General features: G+C 38.8%; 1 protein-coding gene across 2 annotated transcripts in view; it reads left to right on the forward strand.

Moving 5' to 3' along the window:
* The first annotated feature begins 277 nt into the window (after nt 1-277).
* The window catches only part of SNX2 (sorting nexin 2), a 32,640-nt gene continuing 8,660 nt past the window's right edge, over nt 278-24,257 (forward strand). Inside the window, exons 1-8 of one of the 2 annotated variants that reach the window (XM_027710267.2) lie at nt 278-411; nt 8,273-8,390; nt 17,146-17,309; nt 18,575-18,641; nt 18,841-18,884; nt 18,970-19,111; nt 22,463-22,541; nt 23,716-23,791. In XM_027710267.2, coding sequence (XP_027566068.1) covers nt 304-411; nt 8,273-8,390; nt 17,146-17,309; nt 18,575-18,641; nt 18,841-18,884; nt 18,970-19,111; nt 22,463-22,541; nt 23,716-23,791 — 798 coding nt within the window. In that variant the 5' untranslated portion in view covers nt 278-303. The remainder of the gene's footprint in view (nt 412-8,272; nt 8,391-17,145; nt 17,310-18,574; nt 18,642-18,840; nt 18,885-18,969; nt 19,112-22,462; nt 22,542-23,715; nt 23,792-24,257) is intronic. The other variant, XM_027710268.2, reaches the window with a different exon arrangement.

Genomic DNA, 24,257 nt, shown 5'->3' on the forward strand with positions numbered 1-24,257 from the left:
GGGATGAGGATGGGGAAAGTGATGGAGAAGGGGAAGGGGAAGGAGATGAGGTAGAGGATGGGGAAGGGGGTAGGGATGGGGAAGGGGATGGAGAAAGGGAAGGGAATGGGGAAGCGGATGGGGAAGGGTTGAGGAGAAAGGAAGGGATGGGGAGGGTGATGGGGAAGGGAAAGGGGTTGGGAGAGGAACGGGGATGAAAACGGGAAGAGATGGTGAGGCCGCCGGTCCCGCCCCCGCCCCGGTCACGTGCCGTCGGGGCCGGTGGTGCGGTCACGTGACGCGGGGGCCGGGCAGCACGGGAAGATGGCGGCGGAGCGGGAGCCGCCGCCGCTGGGGGAGGCGAGGCCCGCTGACCTCGAAGAGCTGGAGGATGGCGAGGACCTCTTCACTAGCACCGTGTCCACCCTGGAGGTGAGAAGAGACAGCCCGCCGCTGCGCGCCCCGAGCCTCTCAGCCGGGTCGGCGCCCGCCGGGCCCTCCCGTCCCTTCCACTCCCCTCCCGTCCCGTCCCGTCCCGTCCCGTCCCGTCCCGTCCCGTCCCGTCCCGTCTCCTCCCGTCCCGTCTCGTCCCCTCCCTGTCAGCCCCCTGGTCCCTCGCCCCTGCCCCCCGCCCCGCCGCAGCCCCTCACCGACCAGGTCTTCCGCTCGTGCCCCGGGAGCGGCCGCTCGACGCGTCCCTCCCGGCGCGGGGATCCCCTCGGGGCTCCTCCCGCCGAAAGAAACCCACAACTCTTGTTGTCTCGGAGTGCCGCTATCCCGGGCCGCCGCTTTCCCTCCTCTTAGCCCCTTTTTGTGCTGCTGGGGTAACAAATATTCCCACCTTTCCTCTTTCCAGTTTCGCTGGTCTGTGCGTGTCCGTCCTCTCCCTCCCACCTTGGACTTTGAGGGGATTAATAACAGCCCATTTTCTTTGTTTGGCCTCTTTCCGAGGCTTCACCCTCTTCCAGTTCGCGAAAATTTGCAAAAACTTATTTCTCTCTGAGGTTTGTTCCACGGGAGTCGGCGCAGTTCTTGTCTGCGGCGGCTGCTGGGACCTGCTGGAAAAGGAGCATGAGGAGACATGAGAAATGCTTTCTGTGTTCATCCCTTATAATGCGAGCTTTCCCTGGCGAGTTGTTGTGGTCACGTCTCGCCTCTGTGTGTTGCCATTATCTTTTGGAAGAACTTTGGTTTTTCCTGTGCGCAGTTACCCATTTAAAAAGGAAATCTTTCTGTTCCTCTTTTCCTGAAGAGTTTTCTATCCCTGACCTTTACAGTAATGGGATCAGTATATGTTTCTTTGTTTTTACTCTGGCTGTTGCCTGTCCTTAACAAAAAAAAAGCCCACTGTACAAAGAGGCTTTTAAATGGATTTTAAAGTCACTTGCCTTCTCTCAAGCCACTGTCTTTTTTTCTTTCTTTTTATAGATGCATAATCTGTGCATTGATAGAAAAAGATCTGTGGAAAAATGCTGTAAAGGAATAGGAAATGATGTGAACCTGCAGTTGCATGAGTAGACTTCTGTGCATCTCTGTGTGACATTGTGTATTTCTGGAGTCTTGTTGTGTGCACTGAGAAAGACTGTAGTGTAACATTAACATCTTCATTCACGTGATCTAGAATTAAAGCCGCAGGAGATAAGATAAATTTAGTGTCTGAATCACAGTAACAAGGAGAAGTCCTCATCCTAATGATTAAAAAGTTACTGAAAACTCTTCTAACTGCAAAAACTGGCAAAGAAACACTTTGTATCAGTTGTTTTGGCTGAGAGTTCCCCTTTGCTGCTGCTGTGTGTGTACACAGTCGGTTTGGAAGACAGTCCTTAAGTAGAAAGGGGAAGCCTCTTTGCTTGAAGAGAAGCTTTTAAAAAGCTGTGTCAGTAAAGCTTTTTTTGACATCTAGTCAGCTACAGCATTTGGAGAAGTGCCTTAACCATGTGATTTTTTTTTTTCTGGCAAATTTGTAAGAAAGAGGTCATGAAAATTGACTTTAGGCTTCTCACTAGCTTGAACGTGGATTGATGAATGCAGTTTATAGGGTACTACAGTCCACAGAATAATGATTATCTCATGATGTGGGCTTAGTTAAATTTCTATCTTGAGTGTTACTTTAATCTGGTAAATATTCATAAAGCAGCTGATCATAAATGGCAGTGGGAGTTCTGTTGCAACAAGAGAATCACGCTTTTTGTAGTTGATCCTGTATTTGTTTGCTGATAGCAGAGGTGAGAGTGTGGCAAGAGACAGTGAGGTCCAAAGCCAGCTTATATGAAGGCTGTGGTACTTTGAAAGGGTTCCCAACTGGTTCATCTTGAAGCTGTTCATTTGCTTTTAGCATGATTTTCTGTAATGGAAAAATACATGGAGGAACTTGAAAATGATCAGTAAGCAGTAGATGTGGTAATCTATCAAGGATGTCATTTAGGGCAGGGTGTGTAATCTCATTGCCAGTTTATTGGTGTATGTCAAAGATCTGCAATATATATTTGGTTTTTGCATAGGAAGCAAAACAGTAGATAACCACAGATGACATTAATGGTAGTCATTCAATTTAACAGTGGCAATTATTGAGGAAGCAGTAAAGACCCCATTGGAATATCTGAGAGGAAAATACTAAGTCCTTCAGTACTGTGCGGTACTTTTGTAGAAAGCTGAGTTTGTATCCAGGATTAATTGGTGTAATTCTACTGGAAGTGTGTGTCTTGTTGCTTGATGTTAAATCCAGGCTGTAATGGAAGCATGTAGACATTGCTCCTATGTGGCTGCTTACTTTCTGCTGGAAATAAAACTGTCCTGCTGTTGAATCTGTTCTCTCTGCCCATGCTGTGAGTTGTGAGCTCCTGTAACCCTGTTTCAGACAATGAGCTGTGTTAACCTGAACAACTATAATATGATTGTTACCTTTTGTCAGCCTACTGTATTTTGACTGAAGGAGGCTAGGTAGGATTCAGACAAGTAGTTGAACTAGTTTGAGGTGGACCCTACTATTAAGAGGAGGGAGGATGTCCAAACATTTAGAGCTATAATTTCAGCGAGCAGAAAATGTGAGAACTTGTTCTTGTTTCTTCGTAAGTCAGAGCTATAAGATGCTTAGTTATTGCCTCCAAACATAATGAACAATAAAAGAAAATTAAGCTTGTTATTGCCCTTGTAAATTGGAATGGGTCCCTGGCTCTCTCACCACAAACTTGTTTTCAAGAAAACAAGGAAGGATCCTGACTGTCCTGCATACCTGGATGTCCTGGCCGTTTGGTATCTTGGTTATTGAATGCTTCACTTAATTTTCAGCTCACCAGTCATTCAGAAATTTCACAGCCGTGTACGTTTCAGGAAATGGACATGTTTGTGACATTTTGTGAATCCTTGGCATCAAGAAAGTTTAAAATTTCTAAACAGCTATGCTGTTTGTCTGTGTCTGGGCCTTGAGCTTTTATGTTAGTCTCATCTTCTGTTTCTTGTCTGATATGCAGATTTTCGCTACACTAACTACTAACTGCTTTGACAGCCATTTTATTCAGCCATTTTAGCTGTACTTTGTAGAGATAAAAAGGCAAAACTGGGGTCCTGTCTTTTAGCTTGCATATGTAGAAGACTGTAACTGGAATAGCTTAATATGCTGATGGGTGCTTTTTTGGTTTTTGAGAACCTGAATAGCACTAGCTGTGCAAAATCATCAGATTATTCGGAATTATCGAGTCCGGTTTCTGATATGTTCAGGGCTGTGTCTTGCTGGGTTTTTGTAGTTCCCTGAGGGTTATGTGTGTTTAGAAGAGAAAAAACTAAAACTTCATTGCAAAACTCTTACAAACAAGCTGATGTAGTGTTCAGACCATGAATAATTTTTAATAAATTTTTACATGTTATCTTTTTCGTATAAAGTCCCAAATGTTTCCGAAGATATTTAACTCCATCCTTAATTTATCTTATCTGAGAATGACAGCTGTTTAAAAATACCAAAGAGCCACAGAAAGTTTAATAGACCAGGAGATGCCTTAATCATCTGGCAGCTGAGCCCCACATACTCACTGACTCCTGCCAGCAGGATGGGAGAGAAGATTGGAAGGGTAAAAGTTAGAAGATGGGTAGGTAGAGATGAACAGAATTTAATGGGTATAGTAAAAGCTGCACACACAGACAATATAATTAATTCATTCACCCCTTCCCATGGGCAGACCTGTGTTCAGCCATCTCCAGGAAGACACTTCATCACATCTAATGATGACTTAGTGAGACAAATGCTGTAACTCCAAACATCCTCTGCATCCTCCTTCTTCCCCGTACCTTTTATTGCTGAGCACGGTGTTACAAGGTATGGGATATCCCTCTGGTCAGTTGGGGCCAGCTGTCCCAGCTGTGTCCCCTCACTGTTTCTTGTGGACTCTCAGCCTACTTGTTGACAGGGCAGTGAGTAATAGAGAAAGCCTTCACACTACCTAAACAAAGTTCAAGCATAACTGAAACATCAAGGCTGCATTGTCAACACTGTTTTAGTTGCAGATCCAAACCATAGAACTCTGCAAGCCATTATGAAAAAATTATTTCTATGCTAGCCAAAACCAGTACACAGCTGAAAATTCACTTTATCCATAAATTATCTGCAAAATTAAACTTTAGTATCTACTATTCTTAAAAGCAGAACTTAACATTTATAACAAATGCAAATTTATTATGTAAAAATTATTATTATTATTAAACAAATAATACACAGACAGAATATCAGTTTCTCTGGAAATATTCCTATAAAAGTCACTTCTAGACTTTTTGTCTTGTAGACAAATTATACCAGCTGCATGAATAAACTTTGCTTCATGAGCTTTCTCAGGTGCCCTTAAGGTCTATTTGAGTCCTCTCCTTTTGCAAATATTCTCATATGAAATTTGGAGAAAGCTGTCTGTAACTGCTATACTAACTACAACTGTGAAGCCTGGTGTAGTGCAGAATTATTGGTGTTCTTTAAGGATGCCACTGGACAGGATCTTTCCCAGTTCAGCAACAGAAAGATACATGTGCTTATAACCATTCCTAGGAGGAATCTGTTTCTTTTTTAGAAGTGGGAATAGCTCTGTATTGACCTCTGGTTAACTTGTTGCTTTAGGCCTGTAAATATTTGGTATTTCATATTATGCCATGGGTTGATCAGGTTTAAGTGTTCAAGGTGAATTTTTTGTCTGATAGGATTTCATTTTGTGATTAGAAACCAGGTATAATCAAAAGGTAACTATCAGCAACTAAAATGGCTACCTCAGATAAAACTGAGAAGATAGGTTGAGGGAATAGCTTAAAGGTGTGAGTATTCTCCAAGGGCTCTTTTCCACCATTCATTAATCAAGAGCACAATGAAGTGATAAAGCAGAAAGCTCTCTGCTTATATACAATAAGTGGAAGGCTTTTGTTCCCTGTGTCTGACTGTATTAGAGCTGTTTTTTGTGGCAGTGAATTGACAAACACAAACTTATGTGCCATTCTGCATCTGTGGTATTGTGGGGCGCCCACTGTGTCCTAAACCTCAGATCTATCAAAATGTAAGTAGGTTGCTGTTCAAAGTTGAGTAGCATCAAAACAGGTTTGGAAGGAGTATCTGTAATGTTTTTGTGAAAAACTGTTTTTGCTGATAACACTTTAAAGTTCTTGAACCTCACAGAGAAATCAAACATTTCTGTGCTCTGCTGTTTTGCTGAAGTACAAGATCTTGAACTCACAGCTCTACACAGCACTGCCTGGAGAGACACACCATTTCTTCTGAAATATGCTACTTCTGAGTTCTGATACAAAATAAAACCTTTGACTATTACATGTAACACATACTGTCTATACTATCAATTGTAAAACACTGAAGCATGTCAAGCACTGTGGTTTTCTTAAATTTCCTAGTTCATTTCATCTAAATTTTTACATGTCTTGTGATACAACTTAAGGAGTTGTATCTCCTTATGATACTTCACAGAGTCTTCACAGAGTGGACAAATACACCTTTTACTACCCCAGAGCACTCTATTTCCTGAGGGATCATTTTGTCATTCATTTAGTATGAGATGAGAAGTGTTCATGTGACCAGTGGATTGGTTCCTTGCAGGGTTCTAAACTCTTCTACCTGTGTTCATTTCCAAGTATTCCTTCTCTGATGTTCTTTCCAGGCTCTAGGGCAAAATCCAGCCAAGAATTTGAGAGATGGCTCCTTTTATTGTCACTTTGGTTTGTTTATTGTTTTCCCCATGTATATGTGGGGTTCTTAGAGAGGGGCAGCTTTTGGCAAAGGGAGAGAGATATGACCTCTTCCGTCACTTGAATGGAGCAGTTCATTGTTGCAACTATAATCTGGCTGTGTTGGCTTTGGGTAACATGAATTTTCTTCACAGTGGCTCATAATGGGGTTGTGTTTTGGATTTGTGCTAAAAAAATAGATAAAATAGAGATGTTTTTGTCATTGCTGAGCAGGGCTTGCACAGAGCCAAGGCTGCTTCTGCTTTCCATACTGCCACACTGGCGAGGAAGATGGGGGTGCATGGGAGGTTGGGAGGACACCCAGCTGGGACAGGTGACCCATACTGACCCAAAGGAATATCCCATACCATATGACGTCATGCTCAGGATATAAAGTAGGGGAAGACAGAAGAAGGGGGCATATTTGGAGTGATGGTGTTTGTCTTCCCAAGTAACTGCTGTACGTGATGGGGCCCTGCTCTCCTGGAGAAGTTAAATACCTGCCTGCCCATGGGAAGCAGTGAATTAATTCCTTGCCTGTGTGTACAGCTTTTGTTTTCTTTATTAAAATATTTTGTTTTCTTTATTTCTTTATCTCAACCCATGAGTTTTCTGGCTTTTGCCCTTCGATTCTCTTTCTGATCCTCTTCCCAGTCCTCCCGGTGGGGGAGTGACTGAGCATCTGTGTGGGGCTTGGTGGCTGTCTGGGGTTAAACTACTACACTGATTTAGGGGTTATAAATTTTCTTGTATTCTTTTATTTGCTTGTATCTTCCTTGTGTCTTCATCAGGGAAAACCTTTCCAAGTCAATTGAGTCTTGATTTCATACTTTATTTTTCCTTTCAAAAACTATTCTGTACCCTGTCTGAATTTGCCTGGCAGGATTTTTACTATTTCTGCTTACTTCTTCTGTGCTAGAATTTCAGGTGTTTGAAGTCTGGATAGATGTGAGGGTCAGGACATACACTACTTTTGGAGAGCCAGTTATAAGGAAGACCTGTTTGTTAAAACTGTTGCCTCTGCTGCATTTATGAATGTGAAAATACCATCTGGACAGACTTTTTCAGTGACATTTCCATATTTTTCCGTCTTTTTTAAAATCTTTTTAGTCTGTGGTGTTTCTTGAAGTATATAGTGAAACATTTGTGATCTTTTTTGAATACTGGTTCTGAGCTTAAGTTCTGACACCTTTATGCAAAAACTAGGAAGCAAGTAGTGGTACAGTTTACAGATGCTCCTTAAAATGCATACAGTCATGGATAAAGACGCTGTTGTTGAAACCTCTCTAGCTAACTATCGTGGGTGAAGTTGTGAGAAGTGAGTCTTGCGAATTTTCTACTGCTGGCAGTAAACATAGTAGATATTTATTCAAGGAAGATTTTCTAAGTGAAACACTGACTTCAATTAGGTGTGTATTTATTTTGTAAGCAAGAGATACATTTGGTGGCCCAGCTTCAATATTGCTTTAATTTTCCTGAGTGTCTTCAACAGAGCAAGTTCTCGTCTTCAATGAATTAAAAGAACTGTATCTATGGCAAGCCTTGTTTCCATGTACAGTACTACATGACCCTCTGTGGCAGTAATCCATTAGCAAAGCTATCAAAATTTCTTAAGGCTCCAGGCAGTCTTTAATTATTTGGATGGCATTAATGCATTTTTTCAGTCTCTGAAAAACTGGTACAAAGCACTTGGAGATTTCTTTATTAATTTTTGGCTATGTACAAATCCAGATTTAAATCCAAGTCTTTCCAGAAGGAACTTAATAATGAAATTACATTTGGCGATACTAATAAACTTATTCTAGATATTTCGATAGCAGCTTTTGCTTCATGTTAATTAAACCTGAGGAAACTTATGACTCTTTTTTTCTCTTGGACAAAGAAATTGAGAGCTGTTGACTAACTCATATCTTTTGTTCTTTGTTCCTGTGCTGGGAGTGGGAAATGGAAATAGCTGACAGGGCTTCCTTTCTGTACATCTTGTCTTGTTTCTTTGCAATAAAAAAATGTTTGTTGCAATAATTCTTATATACTGAGACATGACAACTGGTTATCTGCTAATTATTTTACTTTTTTTTTTTTTAAATAAAAGTCAAGTCCTTCATCTCCAGAGCCAGCAAGTCTTCCTGCAGAAGACCTGAGCACAAACTCCAATGGTCCAAAGCCAGCAGAAATCATGCTGGATGGCGACAGAGAAGACCTCTTTGCTGGTAATTACCATTTTCTTGTAATGTGCCTGCACAAACTCTTTTGCCCTTGGACTGAAAGAAATTTGGTTTTCTAAGAGGGAGAGTTGAAACCTTGTAAGTAGTTTGACAGTGTTGTACAGGTTTTTTCTTGTGGTACATTAGCTAAGTTTGTTTACTAAATGCAAGTTTTTCAGGGGTGTGTATTGTCAGTGTGTAGCGTGGGAGTGTTTAGATGTTCTGCTGACAGTAATAATGTACTTACCATTCTGTGATTAAAAATGTTCAAACCTGTGTGAAAAAACATGACTTAAGCTGCATTCTTGTTTTCTACTTAATAACTATACATAAGCTGTCCCAGTCTTTTTTCCAATTACAAAGACAGATAACTCAAAAAATAATGCAAACTGGAGGATATTTCCTTCATCTTAAAACTCTTGTTTTAATGAAAGAGTAACAAACTGGCACATGGGACCAGTCCTATCATTTCAGTAGTGTGTGGTTCTCTCTCTGACAGTTGATAGTACTGAAACTTCTGATAAGTAATCTGTTAAGACTGTACATTTCTAAGGCTTCATTACTCAGTTGCTGCTTCGGTGTTGGTTTTTGACTCTCCTAACATGGGTTATTGTTGCTGTCAGTTACAGATGTAGGAGCATTAACTATTCAAGAAAGGAGGTGTAATATTTGGAATCTATCATGCGTGTCAAAAGATGGTTCTGAATGTTGCATCTCATTACTAGTATATCCCGTATGACTACATATTGAGTGAGTCAGCTGGCAGTCTGCTTTGAATATAATCCTCATCTCATCTTCATTGATTACCTGATGTAGTCATTTGAAAAGAAACTTCATAGCCTTTAGTTCTGGGCTATTTTGTATAAATACTTGCATATACATGCTCATTACCTCTGTTCTAAACTTCCTAAATTTGTATTTCCATATATTTGAAATTATGTTTGCTCATGACACTATTAGAATGTATTCACTAGTTTACTAACTCTCTGAAAGTGTTTTAAAAGAAAAAAGGAATAAGGGAATAGAGGGGTAATCTTACTTTTTTTTGTATTTATTTTACCTTATCTTGTGACTTATAAAGACCATCCATTCTTTAGCAATGAAGCTTTCTAGTACTAGTTAGTAATTTGGTTATTTAGCTTCAGTATATAAAGCCAGCTTTTTATAACCATAGAGCCATCTGGAATGTGTATTTTAGGAAAGCCAGTTCTCCTTCGGATAATATTAAGAAAAAAAGGTGGCTGTAGTAAATATTGAGGGGAGTCAGACAGAAGGAACAAATGCTTGTAGCCAGATTGTTTCAACTGAAATGAATGCTGTGAGAAAAACACACAGAAAAACTGATTTAATGAGTTTGAACTTGCTATGTAGGACATTCTCTAAAATGCTTGCAGCACTGAACTGAAGGCATCTAACATACAGCACATCTAACACAGCTGAGACTCTCAAACAGAGGAAAAAACAAGTGTGATTTATGGAGCCTGAGACAGAATATGACATTTTTCACAGTTTCCTATTCTAAGCAGGAAGTTTGTGTAGTGCAGTTGAGCCCAGGTGATGAACTTCTGTCTTTGTGTCATTGTCATTCTGAAATGACATTCAGAAGAACTATGTCTAATTTATGTTCCGGTGCTGGGCACTCACAAGTATAACTGTTTTTTCTTTCTTAAGACTGTTTTGCTAGACAATACAGAAAAAATGTGAGAAATGCAATCATGGTGGAAGCAAGAAAATAGGTATCTCATATTGCTTAAGTCTGGCTTTCTGTGAAAGCGGGACTTAATTTAAAAGTGAGTGTGACTGTTTTTTTTCTTTGACATGTTGAAATTCCAGAGAAACCTATCTTGGCACAGCTTATAGGAACACTTAACTGGAGGGAAGAAAATGAAGCTCCACAGCTTTGTAACTTCTGTTGTTCCTTCATATTGAATTCCTAGACACTATAAAATCCAGGTAAAGAAAATTCTTTGTTGCTCCTGAAAGGAGGGACAGTCATGCTTAGGGGTCAGAAATAATTCTAGTTTTTAGACTTACTTATAAAGAGATGCGATAGTATGCCTCTCTAGCTGTTGTAGACTTTAAAAATATTTTTCATTATTCCACCTAATAATGCAACCTAATGGAAAAGGACAAGAAGCAGAACAAATTTTATGTACTGTTTTAATTCAGTACAGAACCTGGGATTTTTTTGGCTTTTTTGATTATGTTTAAACTCCCTTTGCTGTTACATTTTTGTTGCAGCTACAGGATAGAGTGTGCAACAAAATGGTTTAGATACTCATTACTTTGTCTCTAGTGACTCATAAGTGAACTATTAAAGCTAGGTTTCAAAGGTGGAAGAAATGAGTTTTCCAGCTGTCATCAGAGACCAGTAAAGTTTGCTGCTGCACTGTGGTTCTTGGTTCTGTAACAAAGCAAACTGTTTTGCTAGACCCACTTAAGCACTTTCACTCTTAGAAGAAAAGTCAGTTGATTATTTAGAAAAAAAAGACTTACTCTTTCTTACCTTGTAGAGCTCTTATATGCAGAGGACATAATGGTCAGTGCTCCAGATGAGGTAGTATTAGGTGTATGTTGAGGGATTTTGGGACGTATCTTAAAACTTGGCTGTCCGTAAGTTGCTATTACACAGTGAAGAACTAGTTATCAAACTAGTCTTCCAAAATGTTGACCCAAAGTTCGGTATATAACTGCACAAATATGCTATGGCCAGGGCATAGCTGTCTGTGCCTTCTGCCTCTAGTGCTCCTAGATGGTGCACAGATCTGTGAAGTTATGTCAGTGCTCTGTCACCTTCTTCGGAAAAGTGGAAAATTATAATTTTGCCTCTCCCCTATTCTGGTAAAAGGTTACTGTCTTTGTTAGTTTGTTTTTTCAGCTCTGAAAGGTGTTTTGCAATGGATCAAGTTATGCAAGTATCTAGCTACTCTGTCCTGGGGAAAAGTCAGTGTGGTGGGGTCTGGGGTGATGATTGTTTTTATTGGGTTTTTTGTTGTATTCTTTTTTTTCCCCTTTGGGTTGTGATAAGTTTGTCTTAGGCTTTTTTCCTCATAGTTGAGACAGAAAAGGAGATGATGATTCTGTGAACCAGACAAGGCATGTACTTTAAGCCCGTTTGAACAGAAAAGCTTGTAGCTGATGGTGTCTGTCAGGCTGTTGTGTGATTTGTCTGATACAAAGAGTTTGGTGCAAATGCTTTGCTGCTAGTTGTTCTGTTCTAGCTTTCTTCTGCAAGAAACATGCACAAAAGCATGTGAGCCTACAGTTTTGAAGTCAGAAGGTGGTCTTATTAATATCTGACTGTTCTGTTAAAACTCTGTTCTCATTAAGGTCATGCTTAGTACTCCCAGTATAACAGTAAGGGTTGTGGGATGTGACTTAGGTGTAGTAGTTCTTACAGTCAGTTCCGTTTGTTTTTGTATCTGAATTATACTTGGAGACTTGGTGTCCAATACACTTGGAGAAGCCTTTTTTAGTAGTTTGTCATCTGTTCTAGACAATCGTTTCTGCTTATGTTTTCTTCCCAATTTGTGTTCACATGAGCAAGCTTTAAAGATGATAAGCCAATTTAAACATTCAAGCCATGTCAGAATGTTAGAACTGTGACTAGTAAAAATAACTTGGGGCTGAAATGAGCTGCTAGTGAGGAATTGCAAACTTGCACTTTCTAAGATGATGTTTGACAAATACTGGTGGTGAAAAATAAAGAAACGAGAGCTGTCTAATGGTGAGATTGAGCCCCATGCTCGAACATCGATAGAAACTTGATGTAGTTGGGTGTCGAATGTTAAGTAAACATACATACTTGTCTTCTACAGCAGAATGAGATGTTTTCATGTGCTTTTGGCGCTAAGCAACTTGACAGTGATCCATAACAAAGACTGTTTATGGATTATGAAGTATGTATTTATGTGTATCAGTCTTACAGCATTAGCTTGGTGGGAGTGCTTAATATGTGCTGGTAGCTCCCATAGCTGATAAAACCATTGGATCTCAATGTTTTTCTTCCAAAAGTTGGGCAGAGCAGTTGCTTGCCTCTCTTTAAGCAAGAACATATGCTTTTGAGAAGTACACTGAAAAGAAGGCATCAAGATTTCATCTTCCGTGCTAGTACTGACACTAAATATTTAAAAAGTAAGCCAAACAAAAACTACACACACACACACATAACCCCCAAAAACCCCCTCAAAGCCACACCACAAAACCACAACCTCATATTAGGTTTTCAGGGGAAGGTCTAAAATGAACAGATCAAGTAAATGTTTCTGCAAGTGCATAGTTTCTACTCTGAAACCTGACAAATTAATATTTCCATGAAAGAAAACCAAACCTGCAAAACAAGCACATGAATTGTCAACAAAACTTTTTAATCTAGACCACGTCATCTGGTTTCTCAAAGTGAAGGAATGTATGCAAGAAGCATAAATGTCAGAGTTCATCAGAACAAACCTATTTCTTGGGAAATAGATGTTCAGCTTATGTACTATTCAAAAGGCTGCTTTTCTGAGGGGGTAAAAATAGCTAGAAGTAAGAACCTGCTGTTGTTATTTAAAACTAGTACTTCTTTTCCCCTTTCAGAACTGTCTAATACTTCTGTTTCAAGCAACAACTTTGTCCCTGTCCTGCTCTGTCCCATCATCCCTTTCCATGATTTTTCCATTCCATGCTTCTAGTTTTACATAATGTCTGGGAGGCACACAGACTTGGAGCTGAGAGGTAGCAAGAGGGAGGATAGCATAAATTCTCCTTTCTTCCTAAAATGACTGATTTACTGCCATCAAACAAACAGATACTATTTTCTCTGTGTCAGTTCCTCCAGTAAAACAGAAAAAAAAGGTTAGTAGGCAGCAGCTATAAAAATGTGCTCCTGCTCAACCAACCTGAGGTCCCATAGCCTTAGAAAGACTGGTATGGACAAACTCTAATGTTGTTGGTCCTGCTGAAAGGAAACCTCCTTGCCTGTCCAACTGCTGGCTCTTGCCACTTTCTCTTTTGTGTAAATAATGTACCAGCTTAGCAGTAGCTTCAGCTGTCTGCTGAGCAGAAACAGGGCTCTATTCCTGGTTGGAGTTCTTTTGATGCACAACCTGGATTGCTTTATGAGTGTGTGGATACAAGTCTGAAGAAGAGTGCTTGGAAAGGAGTGCTGCTGTTTCATCTGATAGCAGTGCTGCTTTGTTACATTAAAGTCACAGTTTTTTCATGAAGTCATACTTTACAGTAACAGGATTGTGTTCTCAGGTAGTGTAAGCAAGAAATCTGTGTGCTTTGAATTGTTTAATGACTTGTTTTATAAACCTGTCTAAAATTTGAAGTAGAGAGAAGTATATAGTGGTGATTAATGGTTTGTTTCCTACACATGTGCTGGAATATAGCTGGTGATAAAAAAAAAAGGGAGAATTGAAGTGTAATTGCTCTATTTTATATCATCATCATGGCTAGGCTTCGCGAACGAAGATTTGGGAAGGCTCTATCCACATTTGTTACAGACACGCTGGTGGCTTATGAGGCCAATACGTGACAGACAAATCCGATTGCAAAAGGCACAGCAGAAAGACTCCTTAGATGGTGTATTCTGCAATACACGGTTCTTTCTGCGTTGCCTTTTTTCCTCGAGGGTGATCCTGCGTGTGTTCTCAAAGGAGACAGCTGCGTTATAGATGGTGTGTCTCCAGGCCTCCCGATTTGAGGCCAGAGTAGACCAGTTATGGTGATCAATATGGCCAAGGCTGAGATGTTGTTTCAGGGAGTCCTTGTATCTTTTCTTCGGGGCTCCTCTCATGCGGCAGCCGGTGACAAGTTCACCATAAAGCAAGATCTTAGGGAGGCGGTGGTCCTTCATCCTGGAGACATGACCTGCCCAACGCAGCTGTGTTCTCAGCAACATGGCCTCGATACTTGTGATAGCTGCTTGCTCTAGAACAGATGTATTGGTCACATAATCTGACCAGTGGATGTTTAGAATTGTACGGAGGCAGCGTTGATGGAAGCGTTCTAAGAGACGCAGGTGGTGGCGGTAGATGACCCATGATTCAGATCCATATAAGGCAGTAGACAGCACTATGGCTTTGTAAACACTGATCTTGGTGCTTTTCTTCAAGTGTTTATTACGCCATACTCTTTTATGGAGTTTTCCAAAAGCACTATATGCCTTTGCTAATCTGTTGTCTATCTCTCCGTCAATCTTACCATCTGAGGAGCACCACAGACATGGTATTTGTCCTCAGACAACTGCAAGAGAAGTGTAGGGAACAGAACAAAGGTCTCTATGTAACCTTTGTCGACCTCACCAAGGCTTTTGACACTGTGAGCAGAAAAGGTCTGTGGCAGATTTTGGAACGTTTAGGTTGTCCCCCTAAATTCCTCAAAATGATTATCTCACTCCATGAGGATCAGCATGGCCAAGTCAGATATGGCAATGCACTTTCTGAGCCCTTTTTAATTAAGAATGGCGTGAAACAAGGCTGCGTTCTCGCTCCTACCCTATTCACCGTCTTCTTTAGCATGATGCTCCAAAGGGCCACAGCAGACCTCAATGATCAGGACGGTATCTACATTTGATACCGTACTGATGGAAGTCTATTCAATCTAAGGCGACTGAAGGCCCACACTAAGACCTTAAACCATCTTGTCCGGGAGCTGCTTTATGCTGATGACGCCGCCCTTGTTGCCCACACAGAAGCAGCTCTGCAGCGTTTAACACCCTGCTTTGCAGATGCTGCTGAGCTCTTTGGTCTGGAGGTCAGCTTAAAGAAGACAGAGGTCCTCCATCAGCCTGCACCTCAGGATGTCCCCCATCATCCCCACATCACCATTGGTCAATCAGAGCTCAAATCAGTCCAACAGTTTAATTACCTCGGTAGCCTCATCTATTTTATAAATATTTTATATTTTATATTATATCATGTATATAAGATACTGTATTACATATGTATGTATATATTTTTCTGATAAATGTTTCTGTGAAATAGTCATTTGTATAACAATATGTTGAATGCTGTTAGCCACAAAGAACTGCCTCTTTGTGATGTTGAAATGTTGTACCACTCTAAAAGCTTTTTTTGTCACAGCTTCATCATGACTTCCCACCTGCTCTTAGGTTTTGAATTAAAATTCTTTATTCATTTAAGATGCAATGTCCTTCCTACGGCATTTGAGGAAAGGAAGCATCAGCAGATGCTTAAGGTCCTCAATATTTAGCCATAAGAATAAAGCAATACTAGGAAAATAAATATTTTCAAATAAAGGCTTTAGATATTCTTTGTTCATATTAAAAATGGAAAATATAAAAAGGTGCTTGCTTTTAAGTTTAGTTTGAAAATGCTATGAAAATCTATAATTGGAAATTAGGAAAAGCATTGCCAGCAGGTTCAGGGAAGTGATCACTCCCCTTGGCTCAGCCTTACTGAGGCCACACCTGCAGTGCTGAATGCAGGTTTGAGCTACCCAAATGCAAGGGAGACCTGGACAGACAGGACTGACTCTAGTGCAGGGCCATGAAGATTTTTATATTGCTAATAGGTTACAGGCACTTTTGGAGACGGAAACAATCCTATGTAATATAAAAATGGGGCTTTTTTATATGCAATAGAACTATCCCACAAATTTTAAAGTAGATCTGATCTTTAAAACTCCTTTTAACTGTTAGGTAAGAACTAGTTATATTCATTTTATTCACAAGGCCTTAAGAAGTTGGGAAGAAAGATAGCATATTTTCTTTTGAAAATTCAGTGGGTTATGTAAGCAGAAGTTGCAAGCTTAGGTCTTTTCCAAACTGCAGAATAAACCTTTTTTGTAACCTGATGTACTTTGAAGTGGATCTATTGTAATGCCTTGGCAAGTATTTGGTAAGTACTTGCCACAGGAAGTCTAGTTTGTAAAAAGATTTGAGATCAATTGGAAAGTTAGTCTTGGTATCAAATGACTGTCCTGTGGTCCATGTTATCTTTTAAGGAACTAGAATTCTTGAAAATGCTCATCCAGTAAGAACCACAGCATTGTTAATTTATTTGAATTAGAACAGAAATGTCTTTATACCCAGGAAGTGTGTGGTTTGCCAGTGGTCAAAACCAGTTAGTGCAGGAAAGTGCAAACAAAAAGCCAAGGTTTACATCCTCTTTAAAGATGGGTGAACTGTCCATAGTGTGAAGAAAGTACTCAGTTTTTAGTGAACTGTTTTAAGCCCCAGAGAGACTAGAGACTAAAGATAGTCTTACTAGTAAGAATGTCTCACCTGCTAATATTGCTATTTTACAGGTTATGGTAAGGTTTGTCAGTGCTGGGGGTGTCATATGGTTGTGTAACTTCATTCAGTACTTCATTCAATACTTCATTCATGGTCTGCTCAATTATCAGCCTGTATGACTAAATCAGCTGTTGTTCAGCAAAACAGTGATGAAAAAGATCTGTGGTAAAAAAAAAATTATTTAGTTTTTACAATATCTCATGCAGAAATAAATTAATTGTGACTTGTGACTGCTTTAAAAGACTTGTTACCAAACAGTATACAAAAAAAAAAAAAACCAACCAACCAAAAAAAGCAGTATTAATCTTACTTTAACCCATTCTGCACTACAAACTCAAATGTCTCCTCTGCTATGTATTGAAAGAAATTATCCTGCACAAATGAATGCTATTTACAGATCAACTTCTATCATCATTTAATGTGTGTGTTTTTTGTTTTTTGATGCTTATCCATATCTGTTTCACAAGAACTTCATTGCTAACTCAAAATATTTATCTACTCAAAATGTTTATCTAGAAGCAACAGAAGAAGTTTCATTGGACAGTCCGGAGAGGGATCCAATACTTTCACCAGAACCTACTCCTGCAATCACTCCTGTAACACCTACTACATTAGTAGCTCCCAGAATGGAATCAAAAAGCATAACAGCCCCAGTGATTTTTGATAGATCCAGAGAAGAGGTATGCAGTAAACTTCTAAATTATGGAAATGTCTTACATGGCATTTTAAGTTTTTCCTTCTATTGAAATGCCAGTTCCTCAATGTTGCCTCATAGCACATTCTTTGCTAAGGATAAGAATGTAAAAGAAAACGTATTCTGTTTATTTTGCATATGAAGTTTATTGTGAATTTGACTCATGAAAATACCATAAGAATTCACTACTTAGGTGATTATGTTGGAGATCTCTATTGTGAGGAGTAAGAAGTTCTCTTCCTTCAGAATAGGTGTAGGAGTAAGCTATGAGCTTGATACGTGAGAAATGTTAATAACGTAAAATAACTCCTACTAGCCTGTTACAGGCTTCAACTTGGATTTCTGAAGCTGTTTTCAGTGGGGAAATGGAAGAAGCAGTTTTTAGCATTATCCTGCATAGTAACATACAGCTGAGGATAATGGTAGTTTAAATGTTTCTGTGTACATTTGATGTTCCAGTCAAAGCCTTGGAGCTGCTGAATGCCATTCATTCTGGAGAGTTCTCTTACTGGACAGTGGCTTTGCTAAATGAGTTTGCTAACAAGACCTACCTGTGACTCGATGATGGCTGCTTCCTCGGATATCACAGGATGGCATTTGATTCTGATTTTGCCCCCTTCAGCCCTAGTAATTGTCCCTTCTGCCATGGTTTTTCTTAAGATCTCTCATTTTTATCAAATATATATATTACATGAAAGATTATGACATTCTGGGAGATTAGAACTCAGACAAGTATCAGAAAAATTTTGATCTGTTGCATTTCCCTTCCGAAGCTCTTCTGCTGCAGATACCATTAATGAAAAGGAATGCTTGTCCTTAGATTAGAGGCACATAGAAATACTGCAAATGAGAGTGGTTGTGAACCACAGTATCATTGTAGGTCATACAATGAACATACCCCTAAGTTAAATATTTACTAAAATTTTTTAGACCAGCAACTTCTGAGTCTGCCATACTAAGAGCTTTTTTACGAGGCCTTAAAACTAAAATTGTAGAACCATTTAGATTGGAAAAGACCTTTGAAATCACTGAGTCCAACTGTAAACCTGGCACTGCCAAGTTCACCACATGAACTTAGTTGCAGTCACAGTCGGTGTTAGAAATTATGGTAACGTTGGACACTGGAAGTGTTTTTTAATTATACAAACATACCAACTTTTTCTCCTCCTTCCTATATACTCTTATCCTTGTAACCATGTATATAAGATGAGTGCATGTTACCTTTCTAAATGTGGCAAATCTTTTTCCTAGATTGAAGAGGAAGCAAATGGAGATTTGTTTGATATAGAAATCAATGTATCAGACCCAGAGAAAGTTGGTAAGTTCCTTGAGCCTAGCATTTCAGACTGTCTTATTCTCTGAAGACTATTCTTAAATTTCCGCATGACTTCTTCACTTGTCTTTTGGCAGTTTTTGCTATCTAAATGGAAAACTATTTAATGTATATTTTGGAATAAAAAGTGTATGGCGGGATAACCATACCTTGCCCTGGCATAAGTATCTTCATTTTCTTACAGGAGATGGCATGAATGCTTATATGGCATACAGAGTAACAACAAAGGTAACTAGTGCAACAAATACTTGTAGATAACTTTGTGTCATAGCTAAAATGGATCAGTAATTCATAACAATTTTTTTTTTTTAAGACATCACTATCAATGTTCCACAAAAATGAGTTCTCTGTTAAAAGAAGATTCAGTGATTTTCTTGGCTTGCACAGCAAATTAGCAACGAAGTACATGCATATTGGTTATATTGTGCCTCCAGCTCCAGAAAAAAGTATTGTAGGTAAGTGCAGTTCCTGTAAGGTGACACTTAAGTATTGTAATTCAAATTACTTTACTGGACAAATACTGCTTAGTGATGCTCAGGTGGTCCAAATGTTCTTCATGCTCTGTATTTTTAAACAGTTCAGGTTAAATTGGAAAGATATGTAATGGCCTCTTCCTAACTCAGACCAGTGTTGATAATAAGAAGGACATATGTCTTACTACATGGCCTTGAATTTCTTATCTATGATTCTTTCTTTGCTGTTGCCCTTCAAAAGCTGATTAGTCTATCGAAACAAAGATGTTAAAAAATTTATTTTTAGCCTGAGCTGTTATCAATTGCCTGCAGCATAAAGAGCTCATACATATTCCACCTTCTAATACTGTCTGTTTCTTTTTATCATGGTGAATGCAAAACCTCTCATTAATTAATGCATTAAAACAACTTCAGTTTTATGATCTATAAGTAGTAGAAGTTCTTCCAAAATAACTAAGCATTTAAAAAAGTAAAACCTGTTGAAATATTTTGCGTTACTCATAAATAGGTGATTTGACTCTAGAATGTTGTTTGATATGTAGAGAATAGCAAGACTTCTTTTTCAGTAGTTTAGTCTGTAAAGCTAACCAGAGCAGCAGCTTTTCACATAAGCAGCAGTAGGCAGACTGAGTAGATGTAGGCAGCAGAAGGCTTAGGAAATTAAGGATTTTACTTCTGTGAGAAAACATTTTATGGACACTTCCGTGGACTGCATTTTGAAGTCTGTGAGACTGAAAATTTTACCTGAATTTTTGGTAGTTCTTGAAAGAAATATGTGATTCTGTAATAACCAGTTTTTCATATAACAAAAATAAGTTTAACTCCAAATGCAAACAGGTCTTTTAAAGATGGAGTGAGGTTTTTGGTCACATCCTTTGGATGATGCAACATTTAAGGCATTTATGACAGCGTGCATTTACATGAAAACGTAGAGCTTGCATCACAGTCAGAATCACCTGTAAGACAAAGCTTAGACTGGATTTCAGGTACTACTTGAACAAAACCAGCATTAAAAGTGATACGCCTGGAAGTCTGTAAAAAGGTTCGACTTACTGCCGTGTAAGCAAGTACTGGCTGCTGCTTCAAATCCTTGTATAGAGACTTTTTTAAGCTACAAGTAGTTTGGGAAAACTCACAGATTCTGTAGGACATTTCAAAGGAGCATGAGACTCTCTCTTTAAAGTTGAACTTCACTGCATGGGTCTTAGTTGGTTCTGTTCAAAAGCATGTAGTCAATACATTTCTAAGCACTGGAACAGGCTGCCCAGGGAGATCATGGAGTTTCCCTCTCTGAAGACATTCAAAACCCACCTGGACATGTTCCTGTGTAACATGCTCTAGGTGACCCCGCCTTGGCAGCAGGATTGCACTAGATGATCTCAAGAGGTCCCTTCCAACCTAAGAATTCCGTGATTCTGTAACTCTGGAGAAAAGAAGGGATTGATTCTAGAGCCTTTTAAAATAACTCATCTTTAAGCAGGGAGCTGACAAAGCAGCTGAAAGTTGATATATAGTGTTTACATCACACGTGCTTATTTTTAAAGTCTTAATACATAATGGCGTACATTCAGTGTTATGCAGTGCCTATTGTACAAAAGTCCTTAGTCTGTTCATTCTGTCACAATGTTGATAACACATGGAGTTTTAAGCTCCAACTTTATTTTGGTGATGAGTGGGAGGGGCTGGAATTTTAGATCTTAGCTATTTTCAAGTGACTGTGGAACAAAGGATAAAAATGAGTCAGTGGTGAGTTAGAGTTGGGCATTCATCCAAACCGCTTCATTACTTACATATGCATGTGTGAAAGTCACGTTTTTTTCTTTTTTATAGAAAGTAATCTGTTAAATCATGGATCTTTTCTGTGAAGGATTTACATGGGTGCTTGGGCTTGAGAATCAACCTTTACACTTGCATTTAAATATGCTTATGTTAACGGAGAAAGAAACCTGGCATGAACTGTCAATATCACAGATTAAGGGTTCCTTATACCTGTTGTTTGATTACATATTTATTTTTTTCCCTATGAACTTCTGTTCGAACTTCAAAGGTGAAGGATCTTTTGTATTAAACACAGAATTTCTTGCTTTCCGCAGTGAAATATTAATGTATAGTAATACTCTAATGCAAAAAGGTGAGGTATGTGAATTACCTCAACTTTGTTTGAATACTTTAATCCTTCTACTTTAAGACATACTTGATTTTACAGATAAATTTGTGGATTTACAGTTACATTACACTGTTTAGTATACCTTTGAAAAAAATGCCTATCAGATTTATTTTCATTGTGTTGCAGAGAAAGGAAAAGCTAAGGCTCCACAGAGAGCTTAAGGGTTCTTCCTTGTTTCTGTAAGGATGCTCTTTGTCCCTTCTGTGGGTTACTGTGCGAAGCTTGTAAAGCCAGAAGGGAGATGGGACAAGGAACAACACTGGGAGCTGTTGACCTGGCAGGTCACAAGAGTACATATTCAGAATCTCAGATGTAGACCTTTTAGTGTGAGAAGCACAAAACTAACAGGTCAGAAATACACTACAGCTAGTAATAAGATGTCCGGACTATCATAAAATACTGTGTTTTAGGAAATAAGAATAATTATGAATCTCCAGTGTTTCATGGTGTTTTTAATAGGACTCAGGTTGCTAAACTCTCTTTAGGTCTTTAGCATGAAAATAGTGACCTCAGTCTGACAGTTTCAGAGTTCTTCTGATGCTGAGATTGAGTGTATTTCCCATACCATGACACATCAATAGCTGGCTCCCCATCGTAGTTTTTTGGCCATTCTCGTCTTGGTCAGAGGAAGCACTGTAAAACTGCATACATTTTATTCTGCTGATTCATTCTTCATTCAGTTTGTAGTTGTTTAGAATTTTCAGAACTTGTTCGCTTGCCTGAGTTGACTGAAAAATTACTAATTTTAGAACTTGGAAAAATAGTAGAATGAAAATATTGGTCATAAGCTTACCAATGAATAGGCTTACAACCCAAGATTTATTTTTCTATTCTGCTTTATATGGTTAACTGTTTTCTTCTTCAGAACATGAGTTACCAGTTAGACTCTGATTGGCATTTAAATTGTCTTCTTAAATGCAATTAACCTAGTTTTTCACAACTATTAGTGACAATTAATAATTTACATGAAATTACATATTTCACAGAGCTGCTTGCACAAAACCATGTAACATGAAGTGTTGATATTTTGGGTTTTTTCTGTTCCTATGTAGTGTTTTTCATTGTAATTTGAATTAAATATGTAAACTTAGGTGAGCTTTATCTTCTAATCACATCACTTATGTTAATGATTTAATTAAAATCAATATGATGCCATTTTCTTCAAGGCATGACCAAGGTTAAAGTAGGCAAAGAAGATTCTTCATCTACTGAATTTGTAGAGAAAAGAAGAGCCGCTCTAGAAAGGTAATGTTTGTATCTAAGTAAAATTTATTTAGGCTCAGAATTACTTGTAGTGTACTACGTAGGCTCTGTAATTGAAACATGGGCCATCTGTACTTAGATGAATTCTGGAGGCTGTATACAGTTGTCGAATTTTTTGTGTAGAAATTGAATAATCCCCATTAATAACAGGAAATGTAGGCTTATTGGTAGAAAAGATTATGGATAACTTGTTTCAACTTAAGATTGTACAGATTCAGTAAGTAAAACTATCTTTATCAGCTTATTTAGATGTTTGTGGTTGAAGGAATTAAGGCACTTACAGCAGCATATCTGTTCTATAGCAAACCAACTGTTGGGCAGGGAGATGAGTGAAAGGGTCACTTGAAAGTCAAATGGCCTCCTGATTACATATATTGATGACTGATGTGACTAGCTGGATTTTGGCCTAAGAGATATGTTTTGGCCTAAGATGTCTGTCACCCAGTGCTGGCATACAGCTGATACTGTTCAAGTATCTTCATCATGGAAAGGTCCTGTCCCTGGTATACTGCCACGTTAACTTGTACTTGTACTTGATGCTGAGTATAGAACAGGGAAAGAAAAGCTGAGCAATCTAGTGTGTAAAATAGTTGCACTGCAATCCTTAGCTTCTATAGGAAGAAAAATAAGGATCTCGTGGTCATACCTAATGGAGGATAGATAACAAATTACACTTTGTATCTAAGCAGCAATGCAAAAAACCCACTCCGAGGAGTTGCATTGATTTTTACTTTTCTATGTGTGTGCATCAGTCCTTTAGAACTAAATGTGTTGATGACTATAGTCTATCCAGCATATAAGTAGTTCATACCTGGATCATAATCAAGTCACTTGTCCAAGACTTCCTTTAAATACCAGAATTACCTGTAACAAAAAAGGCCTGTCCACTGCACTGTACATTTTTTTTTCTGGTGTAAATTGGATGTTATTAAAGGAGGAGATTTTTATTCAGCTGTTGAAAGTATTAAGTATAATATTTTACCGCTGTGCAACATACAGTTATGGTAGGTCCCACGTTAAGGACTTTTTGGTTTAAAGGCAATGCTTGACCTTTAGTATGTTATGCTGTGGTATGGAGTGCGTGGCACTGTATTATTTTCAGTCACACACATTATATTTGTTTTGTTATCTGATATTTTAATTTTTAAAATCATAGGTATCTACAACGAACAGTAAAGCACCCAACCTTGCTACAGGATCCAGATTTAAGACAGTTCTTGGAAAGTTCTGAGGTATTTCAGTTCTTTTAACTTCTCCTATTTGTTTCTAGATATAGTAACCTACTTAAATAATGGTGTGCCTCTGGCTCTCATAGAACTAAGCAGTAGTGACAAAAAGCTATTTGCTGTACAGTGACTTTTCAAGTGAGTTGGTCTGTCCTGTTCTGAGTGAAACTTGTCATACATGGTGGAAGTCTATAATTGATGTTACTGATTGTTAATTAAGATCAAGAATTAAGCTGGCTTGGAAGCAGCTCTCTTGCCCCCAGGAGTTCAATGTGAGCTGTATTGGTGGGATAATGTGAAAATGCTAGCAATGCTGCTGGCCAGGCTGGGTGTTTTGTGAATAGAGGACTTCAGTCCTCTGTACTATCAATCTGGCACTTTTCACAATATTAAGTATATTGTTAAAGATACATGATATCTCTTTATAAATATTCATAGTGGTTTCACTGTAATACTGAACTGTCTTTTGGCT

The sequence above is a fragment of the Pipra filicauda genome, unplaced genomic scaffold (genome assembly GCF_003945595.2).
Source record: "Pipra filicauda isolate LSUMZ 115617 unplaced genomic scaffold, ASM394559v2 scaffold29_size4552773_pilon, whole genome shotgun sequence".
NCBI classification, from domain to species: domain Eukaryota; kingdom Metazoa; phylum Chordata; class Aves; order Passeriformes; family Pipridae; genus Pipra; species Pipra filicauda.